This window comes from Martes martes (assembly GCF_963455335.1).
Source record: "Martes martes genome assembly, chromosome: 4".
NCBI classification, from domain to species: Eukaryota; Metazoa; Chordata; class Mammalia; order Carnivora; family Mustelidae; genus Martes; species Martes martes.
This window is the reverse complement of record NC_137891.1, coordinates 161,827,462-161,841,621: the sequence shown is the minus strand read 5'-3', so window position 1 is coordinate 161,841,621 and position 14,160 is coordinate 161,827,462. Positions and strand designations below refer to the sequence as shown.

At 42.3% G+C, this 14,160-nt stretch overlaps 1 protein-coding gene across 1 annotated transcript; it reads left to right on the top strand.

Moving 5' to 3' along the window:
* Nucleotides 1-6,762: 6,762 nt before the first annotated feature.
* Nucleotides 6,763-12,337, top strand: NDUFS5 (NADH:ubiquinone oxidoreductase subunit S5). The gene is made up of 3 exons (XM_080803005.1): nucleotides 6,763-6,934; nucleotides 8,437-8,654; nucleotides 12,114-12,337. The coding sequence occupies exons 1-3, from the start codon at nucleotides 6,766-6,768 to the stop codon at nucleotides 12,216-12,218; spliced, it is 492 nt and encodes a 163-aa protein (XP_080659131.1). The 5' UTR covers nucleotides 6,763-6,765; the 3' UTR covers nucleotides 12,219-12,337.
* Nucleotides 12,338-14,160: the final 1,823 nt, after the last annotated feature.

Sequence of the window (14,160 nt, the reverse complement as noted above, 5' to 3'; positions counted from 1 at the left end):
CCAATGAAGTTTTCAGAGCAATGATTCTCAAGGATAGGGACATGCTATTGGGAGGTGGGTGGTTAGAATGACTTTTATTTTTGGTACACTTAATTTTGAAATTTTAAATACAAAAGTGGGTGTAAGGATTTTATGTTTATCAGAAAAACCTTAAGTATTATTCTTAAGGAACAGTGATTTGACTGCTTCCTGGGTGATTGTTTTCATTAAAAATGGCTTCTAGAGAGTGGTATAGTCCACAGCTACAGTTTAATTTGAATAATGTTGATACTTTCAGGAAGAAAGAAGCAAGTTTATCTAGGGAAAAATCTAGCTACTCAACCCCAAATGATACTGTAAGATAATTAACATTTCATTGTGAAGATTACCTAAATTTGTTTAAAATTTGAGTACCTGAAGTCTTCATGGGTCTCTTGTTTTTCCTGATTGTTGCTTATAGTCTCGTCTCTTTATGTGCCAGGGTATCTGTGAGTTGGATACTACATTTGAACAATTAATTGTAGGAATAAACAGGACAGGGATGAGGCATCTACCTCTAGAAGGATTTCTGGTTGCCTGTGCTGGGGATATTACTAACCCGTAATTCATATTGAAGGCTGGAGTTTCCCTAGATCTTCCAGATGGCACACAACTAGGTGGCTTAATTGTGTTTCACCCGTATCTTAAAAGTGTAATACTTAGGAATCCCAATTTAAGGAGCCTAAGATGGGGGTTCCCACCTTTAGCTGGCCTTAGGTTTTGATTTTTGTCCTCTTCAGTCCATGAGGCTTCTGAAACCTGCGCTGCAGGCATCCAGGGGCTTCCAAATTGTCAAATGCCTTAACAGCACAGCTTTGAGTTCTAGGCTGTCTGGATTCTCAGATTTTATCTCAGTAATTCCTTATCACTAGCCTTTTTATAAAGAAAATAATTTTATATTTCAACTATTTTTTTAGTTGACTTTAGCAACAGGGTGATCCAAATCTCCTCATGCTCAATTTTTGAGAGGTGCACATTCCAGTGTGGTTTTGGTCTCATCAGCTTCAGTGAAGGTGCTTCACCTGGTGTGGTACCCAACATGCCTTCATGTTAGTAGGAGATAAGTAGAGAAAGTCCTGTTTATGTTGGATTTGAATGTTTTTCCGATTATTTGGCAAGCTTTTTACTGGTGTCTTCTGAGTTCTTTATTTGTGGAGGGCAGATATTTGAGTTTATAAAGCCTGACAAGTTTTTTTTAAACATTATTTTGGGGGGGGGGAGTGGCAGGGGGCAAGAAGCTCTAGCAGACTCCCCACTGAGCTGGAGCTTGACACAAGGCTGGATCATGACCTGAGCTGAAATCAAGAGTCAGAGACTTGGGCGCCTGGGTGGCTCAGTGGGTTAATCCTCTGCCTTCAGCTCAGGTCATGATCTCAGGGTCCTGGGATCAAGGCCCCCATCGGGCTCTCTGCTCAGCAGGGAGCTTGCTTCCTCCTCTCTCTCTGCCTGCCTCTCTGCCTACTTGTGATCTCTCTCTCTCTGTCAAATAAATAAATAAAATCTTAAAAAAAAAAAAAAAAAGAGAGAGACTTAACCAACCCAGGCACCCCTAGCCTGATAAGTTTCGTAAGTAGCCCTAGTCTGTCTTACATCCCCAGGACCTACCTGGCTTGGAATTAACATACATAAATATACTTAGGCATTTGGATTTTGAGCCCTGAAAAGGAGGCTCAGTCTAGCAAGGAGCGTAAGCAGGTCAGGTAAAAGTTGCTGAGTGTTATGTGAATGGTACAGATAATGGCCTAAGGAAAAGAAGAGATGGTTCTTAGTAGCAGTGACCAGGAAGTTTTCGTTTGGGGAGGCAGAGTTGGAGCAAGGTTTCAAAGAATAAGTAAGACTCAGGCAACAGTAGGAATTGGTGGGGCACTTGGGTGGCTCAGTTGCTTAAGTGTCTGCCTTTGGCTTAGGTCCTGATTCCAGCCAGGGTCCTGGGATTGAGCTCCGTGACCCGAGCTCTCTTTCTTTCAAATAAAATCTTCAAAAAAAAAAAAAAAGGAATTGGAGCTTGAAATGACCAAAGGCTGGGTGGTGGAAAATCATGATGGTATGTAGTGAGGACATTCTTGTTTAGCCAGAGTATGAAATCTTACCTGGGGAGAGCTTGAAGTTCGATGGTAGGGGCTAGATAATGAAGGTTTTGACTACTAGGCATGTAGCTATTAATCTGTGGAAATCTGGGGAATTGAGGGGAAACTAATTCAGGGTAAGTACCAGACAGAAGGGCTAATACCAAACTAGACAACAGGTTGACCAGTTAAGGAGTCTCCTTTTGGTCCCATCAGAGATAACAAAGGCCTGTACATTGATTGGGAAGGATGATTAAACATGGCTCTGGCTTTGCCTGGCTAAGAAGATCCTTGAAGGATCTCTTTGGGTTCATCTTCCCTCTTTATATAGACACACTTTGAAAGACCCTTTTTCGGGTGCCTGGGTGGCGCAGTTGGTTGAGTGACTGCCTTCGGCTCAGGTCATGATCCTGGAGTCCCGGGATCGAGTCCCACATCGGGCTCCCTGCTCAGCGGGGAGTCTGCTTCTCCCGCTGACCTCTCTCCTCTCATGCTCGCTCTCTCTCTCTCTCTCAAATAAATAAATAAAATCTTTAAAAAAAATAAAAAAGAAAGACCCTTTTTCTTTTGGTTTGGCTTGTCTTTGCCCTTCACTTAACTAACCTAGCCCAGTTCCACAGCTGCTGCTGCTCTGAGTTTTGTTTGCATAGATTCTTTAAAGTCTACCTAATCTTAGCACTGGTTAGTTCTTGCATGAATTATTGAGAAATTGTTCTCAAACTGTCCTCACCACCAACTCAGTCTGTCATTTTCATTGGTGTTCCTCTTGTTCTTTGGCCTGGAATTAAAGCTCTTTGTCGTCTGCTCAAGTGGCAGTGGTCTTTCTGCTCCTTTGCCCCCTCCCTGCTCTCTAACAGGCAGAGTTACCTGTCCATTTGATACATATATTTTTTTAAAGACTTAATTTATTTGAGAAAGACAGCAAGCATGAGCAGAGGGAAAAGGCAGAGGGAGGAGCAGACTCCCCGATGAGCAGGGAGCCCGATGCAGGACTCGATCCCAGTATCCCAGGATCACGACCTGAACCAAAGGCAGACACTTAAGTGACCGAGCCACCCAGGCACCCCTCGTTTGATAAATATTAACTGAGCACCTACTATTTGCTAAGCACTGTTCTGGGCACCAGAATGTATCACTGAGTTGGACAGAAAAGAACCCTGCTCTTACACTTCCTTTCTTAGGAGGCAAGACAGGTAAACTAGTAAAACAAGTTAAATCGAAGATTTAAAGGTGTTTAAAGAAAATAAAATGGAAGAGTAACTAGATGCCTTAATTGGACTGTGAGAAAGACCTAAGGAGGCATACTCTTACACAGTACTTCATTTTATCTAATGTGTTTATGTGTTACATGACTCTTCCATTATACTAAGCAATTAGTAGCACCTTTTTTTTTCTTTTTTTAGGTTTTTTAAAATTTTAAAGTAATCTTCACCTAACATGGGGCTTGAACTCATAATCCTGAGATCATGCTCTGTCCAGTGAGCCAGTCAGGTCCCTCTCTATTCTAGCCTCTTAAATGATGAATGACTAAATGAATTATGTGGCTACTCCTTCCCTTTTCCAGTCAGTGCACTACCTGAAGCTCTCCCTTAACTTCGAGATAAAATAATTTTAAGCCTTCCACAGGTTGTCTCTCTGTAGCTAGGGTTAAGGGAAATGTGGTCCTTACCCTAGAAAAGCTCACAGTCTATGGGCAGAAATGGATAAAACTTGCTTTGTTAAGTGTTCTGTGCATCTGGATAGGGAGACCAGGGTGTTTCCTGGGGAAGGCTACTCAGCTGCCCTGGCAGTTCCCCCCCAGGTAGTTTAATCACCCTGATCTGTACACAGGAAGGCTGATTCACTAATACAGCTATATTGGTCTATAAAACCAGACTCCAGTGTGTTGTGTTTTTTTTTCTTTTTCATTTCTAAGTAGGCTCTATGACCAAGGAGAGGCTTGAACTCATTCATGACCCTGAGATTGAGAGTCCTATACTCTCCTGAACCAGCCAGGCACCCCTCCACTGCATAAATTTATGATGAGAAATATGTCAAGTGCGTTAGCCTACCCCATTGGCCTTAACTCTTTTCTCTTCATACATACCACTTCAGAAGCCTAATTAAAATCAGAATGGGGGGAGTTAATTCTAGGGATGGAATGTTTACCAGCATCAAGTTACCCCTACCACCATGAACCTGGCACAGGTTCCCACTTGAGTTATGCTGCTTTAGATCCTGGTTCTGTTGCATCTTAAACTTGGTATCTTCACCCCAGTCGGCATCCTTTCCTAGTTTAAGTGATAATCCCGGCTTCCAATATATTCCAGGCATTTGCACCCATTTTTTAAAAATTTTATAGTAATCTCTACATTCAACATGGGGCTCGAACTCAGGACCCCCATCAACAGTCACATGCTCTACCGACTGAGCCCACCAGGTGCCTTGGCCTTGGGCCCCATTACTCTCTCTTTAAGATTACTTTGCTTATTGGCTGCCTTTTTTTTTTTTTTGTATGTATCCTATATCTGGGGGCTTGGGTGTGAGGGCGGGGGTAAGTTTCCAAACTGTCTTCCCCAAATGTGCTAGGACCCTCAGGCTACCCAGTTGTTTGCTCAACTCTGTAGCCTTGGTAGGATACAGGGCTGCAAAGTCCCCCATGTGTTAAACTATACAGAAGCCTATCTGCTGAAGGGTAGTGTTAAAGCTTTACCTCGGGTTATAACTGAGTAAGGTCTGTAAACATGAGGGGACCTTCAGGTCAAGGACAGAAGTCCCGTGAATGGAGACCGAGGGTGTTTCTAGAAGACCAGACACCGTCCACAGCCTTTGCTCACAGAGAGAGGCTGAGGCTAGTTTCCAGGGGGTAGGAATGGGGGGCTTAAATTAGGTCATCAGGCCATCCTCACGCGCTGAAGCTGGGAGCAAGGCTCTGCTTGCTTAGAACAAATCGCGGCGAACGTATCGACTTCCACTCGGTCTCCGCGCCTCGGATTCCTGCATACAAAATGGAGAACAAGACAGCTCGGGCTTGCTTCTGCGCGTAAAGTCCTCCGAGGTCGTAAAATCATACGTCCCCGAAGCAGAGAATCTGCAGAGCAAGGTAAACGGAAGGTAAACTAAGGGCGTTTAATGGAGCTGGGCAACACACCCTTAAGGTCTGGAACCAGTCGCTTGTAACGTAAACCTCAAGAATCCAAGAGGGCGCACGTGCTCACTATGGCAACGGCGCAGACTCAGTTCTGGTGCGGGAATTCTGGGAGTTGTAGTTTTCCAATATTTGCAGTACTGGAAGACCGGTCACCGACATTCCTTCATACCATAAGGACACGGGGTTGTCTGCACGGTCTGGTGGAGGGGGCCGGTGTGTCAACAGTGAACAGCATCTACAATAGAAGTCTACAAGGCTGGCGGGATTTCAAGAAAGGCGTAGTAAATGCCTAAGGAATTTGGGAAGCTTTCACCAGAAAACGCTCCATAAATGTTCTGGATGGATTAGGCATTCGCTTGGGAGACAGTAGGAAGGTAGCGCCAAGCAGGCTGGGACATTACAGGGAAAAGAAACTATTCCTCCAAAGTTTGGAAGAGCAATTCTAGATGGCCGAGAACACGAGGAGGCTCAGTAAGCAATTATATCTGAGGATTTAGAAATATAGGAAGAAATCAGATCATGAGGGGTCTTGAATGCCAAACCCGAAAATTTAACCTTTTCGTGAATACACTGACACCTGACACACAACCAAAGCAGTATGAATAACCCTGTCCTTTGTGTTCTCCCTTGTTTTGTTCATATTTCTGCTATCACTTGCTACAGCATTCTGTGTCCTAGTCCAAAGGGCTCAACCAGGGCCATAACATATGATAAGAGCTCAGGAAATATTTTGGGGTTTTTTTGGTTTATTTATTTTATTTATTTTTAGTTAAGTATTTTTTGAATGATCAGTTTTGAGTTTTAGAAAAGCAACTGGCAGCAGTAAGAAGAGTGGGTAAGATCTTAAGGGAGCAAGGCTGGATGTAAAAAGCCATCAGAGTACATTCCTTTCCCTACCTTCAGATTTCCCTCTATCCAAGGGTTGAAATCTGGCACATCAAAATACATTTCCAATGTGGGTTTTGTTTGGCCAGCACTTGAAAAAAAAAACTAGTCGCCCTGCATTTTAAAAGTGGCAGGTTTCACATTTAAACAATAACAAAAGATTTCTGGCTTCTCTTGAAAAACTTAGGTGATTTGACAATTTGAGGGCCCGGATTTTCTCAACTACAGGATGCAGCCGAGTAGCTGCCGCTGCCTTCAGACAGGACATACCCTCTCCTGCTTGTCACATTCCACATGACTCCTGCTGGTACTTAAGATGTGAAAACTGAGGCATAGTGAGGTTAAAACACATTCTCAGGGTCACACCGAAGTGGCGGAGCCAGAATTTGAACCCACCCAGCGTTAGGTCCACAGCCCATGAGCTCAACTACTACTGGCAGGGGTGGAGGTGGGGAAGGCACTACTTTTTCCCTCTTGTGGCCTGGCTCAAGCCCTTCACCAATCCGAACTGTGGTGAGAGTGCAGGGCACCAAGCGAGCAGATAGTAGGAACTACCCCCGGGCCCCGTCTAACGGAGTCACCTAAAAATCAGTTTATTTACAAGTCCGTACCTTCAGTAGCTGCTGCTGACGACTGCGCAGGCGCAGAACGAAGGGCTTGGTTTCTATGGTTTCCGGGCGCGACCGCGGAGGGAAGGTCGGGACTCGACGTCGCGCTGCAAGCGTCGCACTACAAGGGTTGCGCTGCGGGAGTCCTTTGCGGCAGGCCTCTGCGTCGCTCGCAGATCATCCGGTAGCGGCAGCCAGCGAAGAGACAAGGGCACACCAGTGCGACGGTAGGGGCTGCGTTTGTCTGCGGGCAGTTTAGCTTAAGGAGCTTCCTTCCAAGATTTCTTTAACGAATTTTCTCTTGTTTTCCTGGGTGTCCGAATTTCCAGGCCCGAACTCTGGGCATGTTTTCTGCATTCCCAGGCCTTCTGCGCTACAGCCAGTGCCACTGAAGCCTGTAGACCGCGCCTCTCTTGGCTCTCTGTCCAGATTAATTTAGCTTTCTGCCAGAGTAATGCTTTGGCCTTCTGTTTCTTAATCTGAGGTCCACCCACCTGATCCATCAAGGCGCTGAGTGATTGCTGCGCCGCCAACCTCCAGCTCCTTTCGTTCTTCACGACATGCGCTGTACGCTCCAGCCACGTCTGGGTGCTCGGTGTCCCGCAGACATACCCAGTACCGCCGGTTGTAATTTGTGCTGTGCTTTAGAGGAGTACTCTGACCACTGACCTTAACTTGGCAAACTCAACCCAACTTAAAGGCATTTTCAAGTCTCCTGGGCAGAGTTGGTGCTTACTTCTTCGAGCCGTACCCTCTTGTCCGTTGGGTTCCCGTTTCCTTGCGTGTGTGTGTCCCCATTCTAGTGCTTACGTTGCAGCTGCTGCTTTCCTCTCATTCCAGTGCCTGGAACGTTATTACTCAGTAAAAGAAAGAATGGGTAGAAAATATAAAAATTAAGTTCACCCGTAAATCTACCGCTCATACATGACTTTATTGACACTTTTTGTGCTTCCTTCCAGTCTCTTCTTTGACACTGTAGACCCTTTTTTTTTTAATTTAACATTAAAATGCACGTACCGTATATATTATTTGTTTTTCCTAATGTCTGTCGTATTCTACTAGGCGGGTACCTAAATTATCCATTTCCTTATTGTTGCACACTTAAATTGTTTGAAATTTTTTTTTCTCCTAACAGTTACTGAGCCCCTACCTGCCATGCCTCCACAGCAGTCGTTGTTCAGTAAGGGAGACATTCAGGTTAATAATCCATGCAGAGTACTTATGTGAGAAGTTCAGATGCTGTGGGAACACAGAGGAGGGACACCAGATTCAGGATAGTTTCACAGCAGAAGTGTCATCTGAATTGATACAAATAGAAAAATGTAAAGAAATGTTTTTGTGCTTGTGCTTTTTTGTTCTTTTCAATTATTTCTTCAGATCTATCTCAAAGAATTGGGATTATTGAGTCAAAACATAAAGACTGACTTTTGATTAAAATGACCTTATTTTAAAAATGCCCTTATTAATACAGAGATGATTTTTACACATTGTTTTTTAGTTCTCGTGGGTTCCCCACCTCCCCCCCCCCCGGGTTTGTGAAAACACAGATATTGCTAATCTACCAGGAACTGGAGGAACCTGTCAAATGAAAAAATGAGAATATATTGGGAGAATAGCATAAAATATCTTTCTAGAGGGATACTTAAAATTAACTATCTCATTTTTCTTAGAAGTTTCTCATTTGATTGCACTTTTATGGCATTATTTCTTTTTTTGTTTTCCATTTCAGCCATGCCTTTCTTTGATGTGCAGAAGAGGCTGGGCGTTGACTTAGATCAGTGGATGACAATCCAGAGTGCTGAACAGCCTCACAAGATTCCAGCTCGATGCCATGCTTTTGAAAAAGAATGGATAGAATGTGCACATGGAATCGGTGCTACCCGTGCAGCGAAAGAGTGCAAGATAGAATTGGATGATTTCGCAGAATGTCTGCTTAGGCAGAAAACGGTGAGGAGTGATGGAGACGGGAGCTGAATAATTTTCATGTTTCTTTAGGGCTGCTTTTAAGTATTTTTAATTGGTTATTGGCAGTGGCTTGCCCAATGCAAATTGGCAAAACTTTTGTGGTGAAATACTTTCTCTACATAGGTAGCAAGTATGTCGAGGAAGTTAAATGCCTTCAGATCTGAGGAGGGTCTATTGTTCCTCAGTGTTCTTTCTCATCTTCTGACATATTTTCCTTAGCATTGTACCCTGGTATAGCCACAAGATTAGAAATCGCATGTGTGTGTATTCCCTTTTTAGCAGTAGGCTATAAAGCAGAAGTTACCAACCAGCTTTGGATGTTGGTCCTTGAACATCTCTGCATGAAAATGTTCCAAATTCATTGAACCCTCAGTGGAGAAGAGGTTAAAACCCTGCAGATCTATTACATTGAACCTGGTATAACAGTCTCTGGATTAATTTCTACTCTGGGAAAGATGGAGGTATTAATGAGATTGCTTTAGGTGAGCCTGACCAAAGAGGCAGGGGGAAAAAGGATATTAAGGGGGTGATGTCTCTCCTCAAGAGTTGAATGAGTTGTATAACATGTGGGCTGTATTCTCCCTTAGAGAAGAAATCTTTGGGTGTGGGCTATTATTTTGCCTATTTCTCTGCTCCAGGTGTAACAAATAGAAATGTTTTTATTACTCCCAAATCCTTGAAGTTCAGGAAGGCAATTTAGATTTTTAGTTAAATTTATCACAGTTCTTTATATCAAAAATTTTTAATTTTCTGGGGTACCTGGGTGGCTCAGTGAGTTAAGCCTCTGCCTTTGGTTCAGGTCATGATCTCAGGGTCCTGGGATCAAGCCCCACTTCGGGCTCTCTGCTCAGCAGGGAGCCTGCTTCCCCCTCTTTCTCTGCCTGCCTCTCTGCCTACTTGTGATCTCTCTCTGTCAAATAAATAAATAAAAATGTTTAAAAATTTTTTTTAAAATTCCCTATCTTTTAATATTTGCTGTTGGCATTTGGGTAAAGTGAAACCAAACTTGGAAGAAACTAGAGGGTATCAGGTAATAATTTTGTATTGATCTCTGTAGGAACATTGATCTTTAAGTGAGTAATATTGAATTATTACTGAGGGACAGTAAGTGGGTAATAGTTAGCCACCTACCAGTTATTTAGTTCACAGTATGTCTTAATTTGTCTTCTTGTGGGCCCTGGTTACTTATTACTCAGATTGAGACTACTCTTCCTAGAAAATTTACACCAAAAGGAGGCAGTGTGGAGAGGTGGAAAGAACATTGGATTGGGAGTTAGGAGGGCTGGTTTTGTTGTTGGGTGGGTTTTTTTGTTTGTTTGTTTGTTTTTAATTTTTTTAAGATTTTATTTTTAAGTAATCTCTACCCAATATGGGGCTCAAACCCACAACCTGGAGATAAGGAGCCACACGCTCCATCTACTGAGCCAGCCATGTGCTCTCAGAGAGCTGGGTTTTGTCGCTGTTTCTGCCACCACTGGTTTTGTGACTTTGGGCAAGTCACTTCCCTTTTTTGGTCTCAGTCTCCTTATCTGGAGATATCCAGGAGTTGCTCTCAAGTCGCTTTCTCATCCTGTGAATTTGTAAATAGGTCTCTTTCTGTTTTAGCCATCACACTGGATGACTAGCTAGCTAGTAAATCAGGGAATTAGAATCAAGCACTGTTCTAAGTTCTTAGCTTGTAATAGTGGAATTATTTCACACAATAATCCTGGGAGATGCTTTCCTAGAATTTTTCCACTAAACAATTAAAAACTTGGGGCAAGACTACAACATGGAATATTTTACTGAATATACTAACTTTTCATGCCTTTGCGGAAACTTATTCATCAAAAAAAAAAAGTATTTATTGAAGCACCTGTTATGTCAGGAGCTATTGTAGGTGCTAGGAATATAAAGTAAGAAAACAGCAAAATGTCTCTACCTTAATGGAGCTTATATTTGGGTAAGGGGTGTCAGAATTAACAAACAAGTTAAAATAGTGTGTTAGGTGTTGGTAAGTGCAGCAGAGAAGATAAAGATAGAAAGCACTGTGTGTGGGAGCTAAGTGGATGCTGTTTTTCTCTCTCTTTTAAATAGAGTGGTCAAAGAAGAGCTCAGCACTAGAAGGTGTTTGAGCAGAGACTTACAGTGTGCCATGTGGATGAGAGGGAAGAATGTTCTGGTTAGAGGAAAGAGCAAGTGCAAAGGTCCCCAAGCTAGAAGAGAGAAAATGAGGGAAAGTATTAAGATGTAAGGCCAGAGTGAGGCAGGGGTCGGGGGTCGGGGTGGGGGAACAAGATGTAAAGTCAGAGGTAGGCCTAGTAAGTTGTTACAAAAAGGGATTCAGCTTTTTTTCTCAGTAAGATGGGAAGCCATTGGGTTTGGGGCAGAGGAATGATGCAGTCAGGATTAAGGGGTATATTATCTGTGTCGCAGCATCCATGGGAATTACCGCTTTCCTACAATCTCATACAGTATGGCTTTCATTGGTTGGGAGACAACCAGTGTCCTACTGAGAGGAAGAGGCAGAACTCAGGGCTCAGTAGTGGCTAGTAGCTGACTACATACCAGGTCTTTATTTCGGTGTGATAAAGGGAAACCTCATATTGGTTATTTCTGCTTCCTTCATACCCAGTGAACAGTCACCAGCAGCAGTGCCAGTTACACATAGAGAGGTCAGGATTGTATCAGCTGTGAGACCATCTCAATACTGTATAAAGATTTTAAGTATGCACAACTATGCCTCTTTAAGGTTTATTTTAGTTAATTTATTTTTTTTTAAAGATTTTATTTATGTATTTATTTGACAGATAGAGATCACAAGTAGGCAGAGAGGCAGGCAGAGAGAGAGAGGAGGAAGCAGGCTCCCTGCTGAGCAGAGAGCCTGATATGGGGCTCGATTCCAGGACTCTGGGATCATGACCCGAGCCGAAGGCAGAGGCTTTAACTCGCTGAGCCACCCAGGCGCCCCCTCTTAAAGGTTTTTGATCTGTGTTTTGTTACTGTTTTTGTAAATACCTGTATTCCTATATATAACAGGAACATTTTAGTTACTATTTTTAAAGGAGGTATTATTATGCATACCAGAAATTTGTTAAAAAGTGTGGGAAGTGATTTCAAGTTACTTCTTTAAAGAAAGATTTCATCTCAGAGGACCTCTAGGATGACAAGCTTCCATAGTTTAAAAATGAAACCAATTTTCTTTTTTTTTTTTTTAAGATTTTTTTTTTAAGATTTTATTTGTTTATTTGACAGAGATCACAAGTAGGCAGAGAAAGAGGAAGCAGGCTCCCTGCTGAGCAGAGAGCCTGATGTGGGGCTCGATCCCAAGACCCTGGGATCATGACCTGAGCTGAAGGCAGAGGCTTTAACCCACTGAAACCAATTTTCATTCTGTTTCTCTAGGCCTCAACTTTATGATACATATTTCCCCCTAGTTTAAATACTTCTTTCCTTTGACAGATGAAACGTCTGAGTGAGATCAGAAGGCAGCGGAATAAACTAATAAAGGAAGGGAAGTACACACCTCCACCTCACCACTTGGGCAAGGAGGACCCTAGGCCCTGAGCAGAGCTGCTGCTGATGGCTGGAGGCTGCTTTTCATGTTCTCTCTTCTCCACTGGAAAGTTCATTTACCGAAAACCTCTTTGTGAAAGTGTCTAAAAATAAAGGATTGCTCTGTCCTATTTATTCTGTTTTCTCTTGGATCATACTTTTCTATAATGAGATTGTAACCTTTTTTTAAAATTTGGAAAAATGCCTTTACCTGTGCCTTAAAAATTAGCATGTAGGTAATAGTAAGCAGCATGTAATGACACTTAGTATATATAGGTACTTTAAGTATGTTAACTTGTTTAAGAAGTTGCAGGATTCTTAACTTCTTTCATTCTGGTTTATCTTCCATAAAACATCGACTCAGACTGGGAGGGGGAGGCAGTAGAGAGAATGGTTGTGCATGCTCAGACAACTTAATTTTGTTTTTATTTCATTTAATTAATTAATTTCTTCCCCAGGTAATTTTGAAGAAGCAATCCCATAGTTTCAGTTTGCTATTTTATATCAGTGGCATATTAGTACTTCTAATTGACATATTCAGGAATTTTGTTTGTTTGTTTGTTTTTTAAGATTTTATTCATTTGTCAGAGAGAGAGAGAGAACACAAGCAGGGGGAGTGAAGCAGGCTCCCCACTGAGCAAGGAGCCCTATGTGGGACTCGATCCCAGGACCCTGGGATTATGACCTGAGCTGAAGGCAGATGCTTCACTGACTGAGCCACCTAGGTGTCCCTAGGAATTTTGTTGTTGTTGTTTTTAAGATTTTATTTATTTATTTGAAACAGAGAGAACATAAGTAGTGGGGCAGAGGGGAGGGATAAGCAGATGCCCTGCTGAACAGGGAACTCTGCAGAACCCAATCCCAGGTGCCCCTTTAAAAGAAAAATCCAGATGTAGAAGGGAGGTATGAACCTTAAAAAATTAATATAAGTGTTGAGAATAAAATTAAGACCTCAGATATCTTTTAGAATTTTTTTTTTAAGATTTTATTTATTCATTTGAAAGAGATCACAAGTAGGCAGAGAGGCAGGCAGAGAGAGAGGAGGAAGCAGACTCCCCAGGGAGCAGAGAGCCTGATGCGGGGCTCGATCCCAGGACCCTGGGATCATGACCTGAGCTGAAGGCAGAGGCTTTAACCCACTGAGCCACCCAGGCGCCCCATCTTTTAGAATTTTTGCCAGTGCTTTTTTGTGCGTGTAGTAAAATACACATAACACAGCGTTTACCATTTTAACCACTTTTTTCCCTGTATTAACTCCATTTAAGTATACAGTTACTGATACTAAGTATATTCACATTGTTGTACAACCATCACCATCATCCATCTTGAGAACACTTCTCGTCTTGCAAAACTGAAGCTCTTAATTCCCCCTACAGTAACTCCCTAATCCTCCTTCCCCACAGCCCCTGGAAACCACTATTCTACTTCCTATGATTTAATTATTCCACTTCACCTAAGTGGAATAATACAGTATTTGTCTTTTTGTGACTGGTTTATTTCACTTAGCATACTATTCTCAGGGTTCTTATTGCATATTGCAGAATTTCTTTGCTTTTTAAGGCTGAATAATATTCCATTGTGTGTACACCAATTTTGCTTATTTATCTATTGGTGGACATGCCAGTTGCTTCCATGTTTTAGCTTTTGTGAATAATACTGCTATGAGTATGGGTATACAGATAATTTATTTAAGACCCTGTTTTTAGGTTTTTTGAGTATATACCCAGAAATGGAATAGCTTTTATTTTAATATAAATATAAAATTGGAACTGCCATGCCATTTTCCAGAGTGGCTGCATCATTTTTTACATTCCCACCAACAGCACACAAGTGTTCCAGTCTCCACATCCTCGCCAACACTTGTTATTTTCTGGGGGTTTTTTTGTTGTTAGTAGCTATCTAATAGATATGAGGTGATATCTCATTGTAGTTTTGTGTGTGTGTGTTTTTTTTA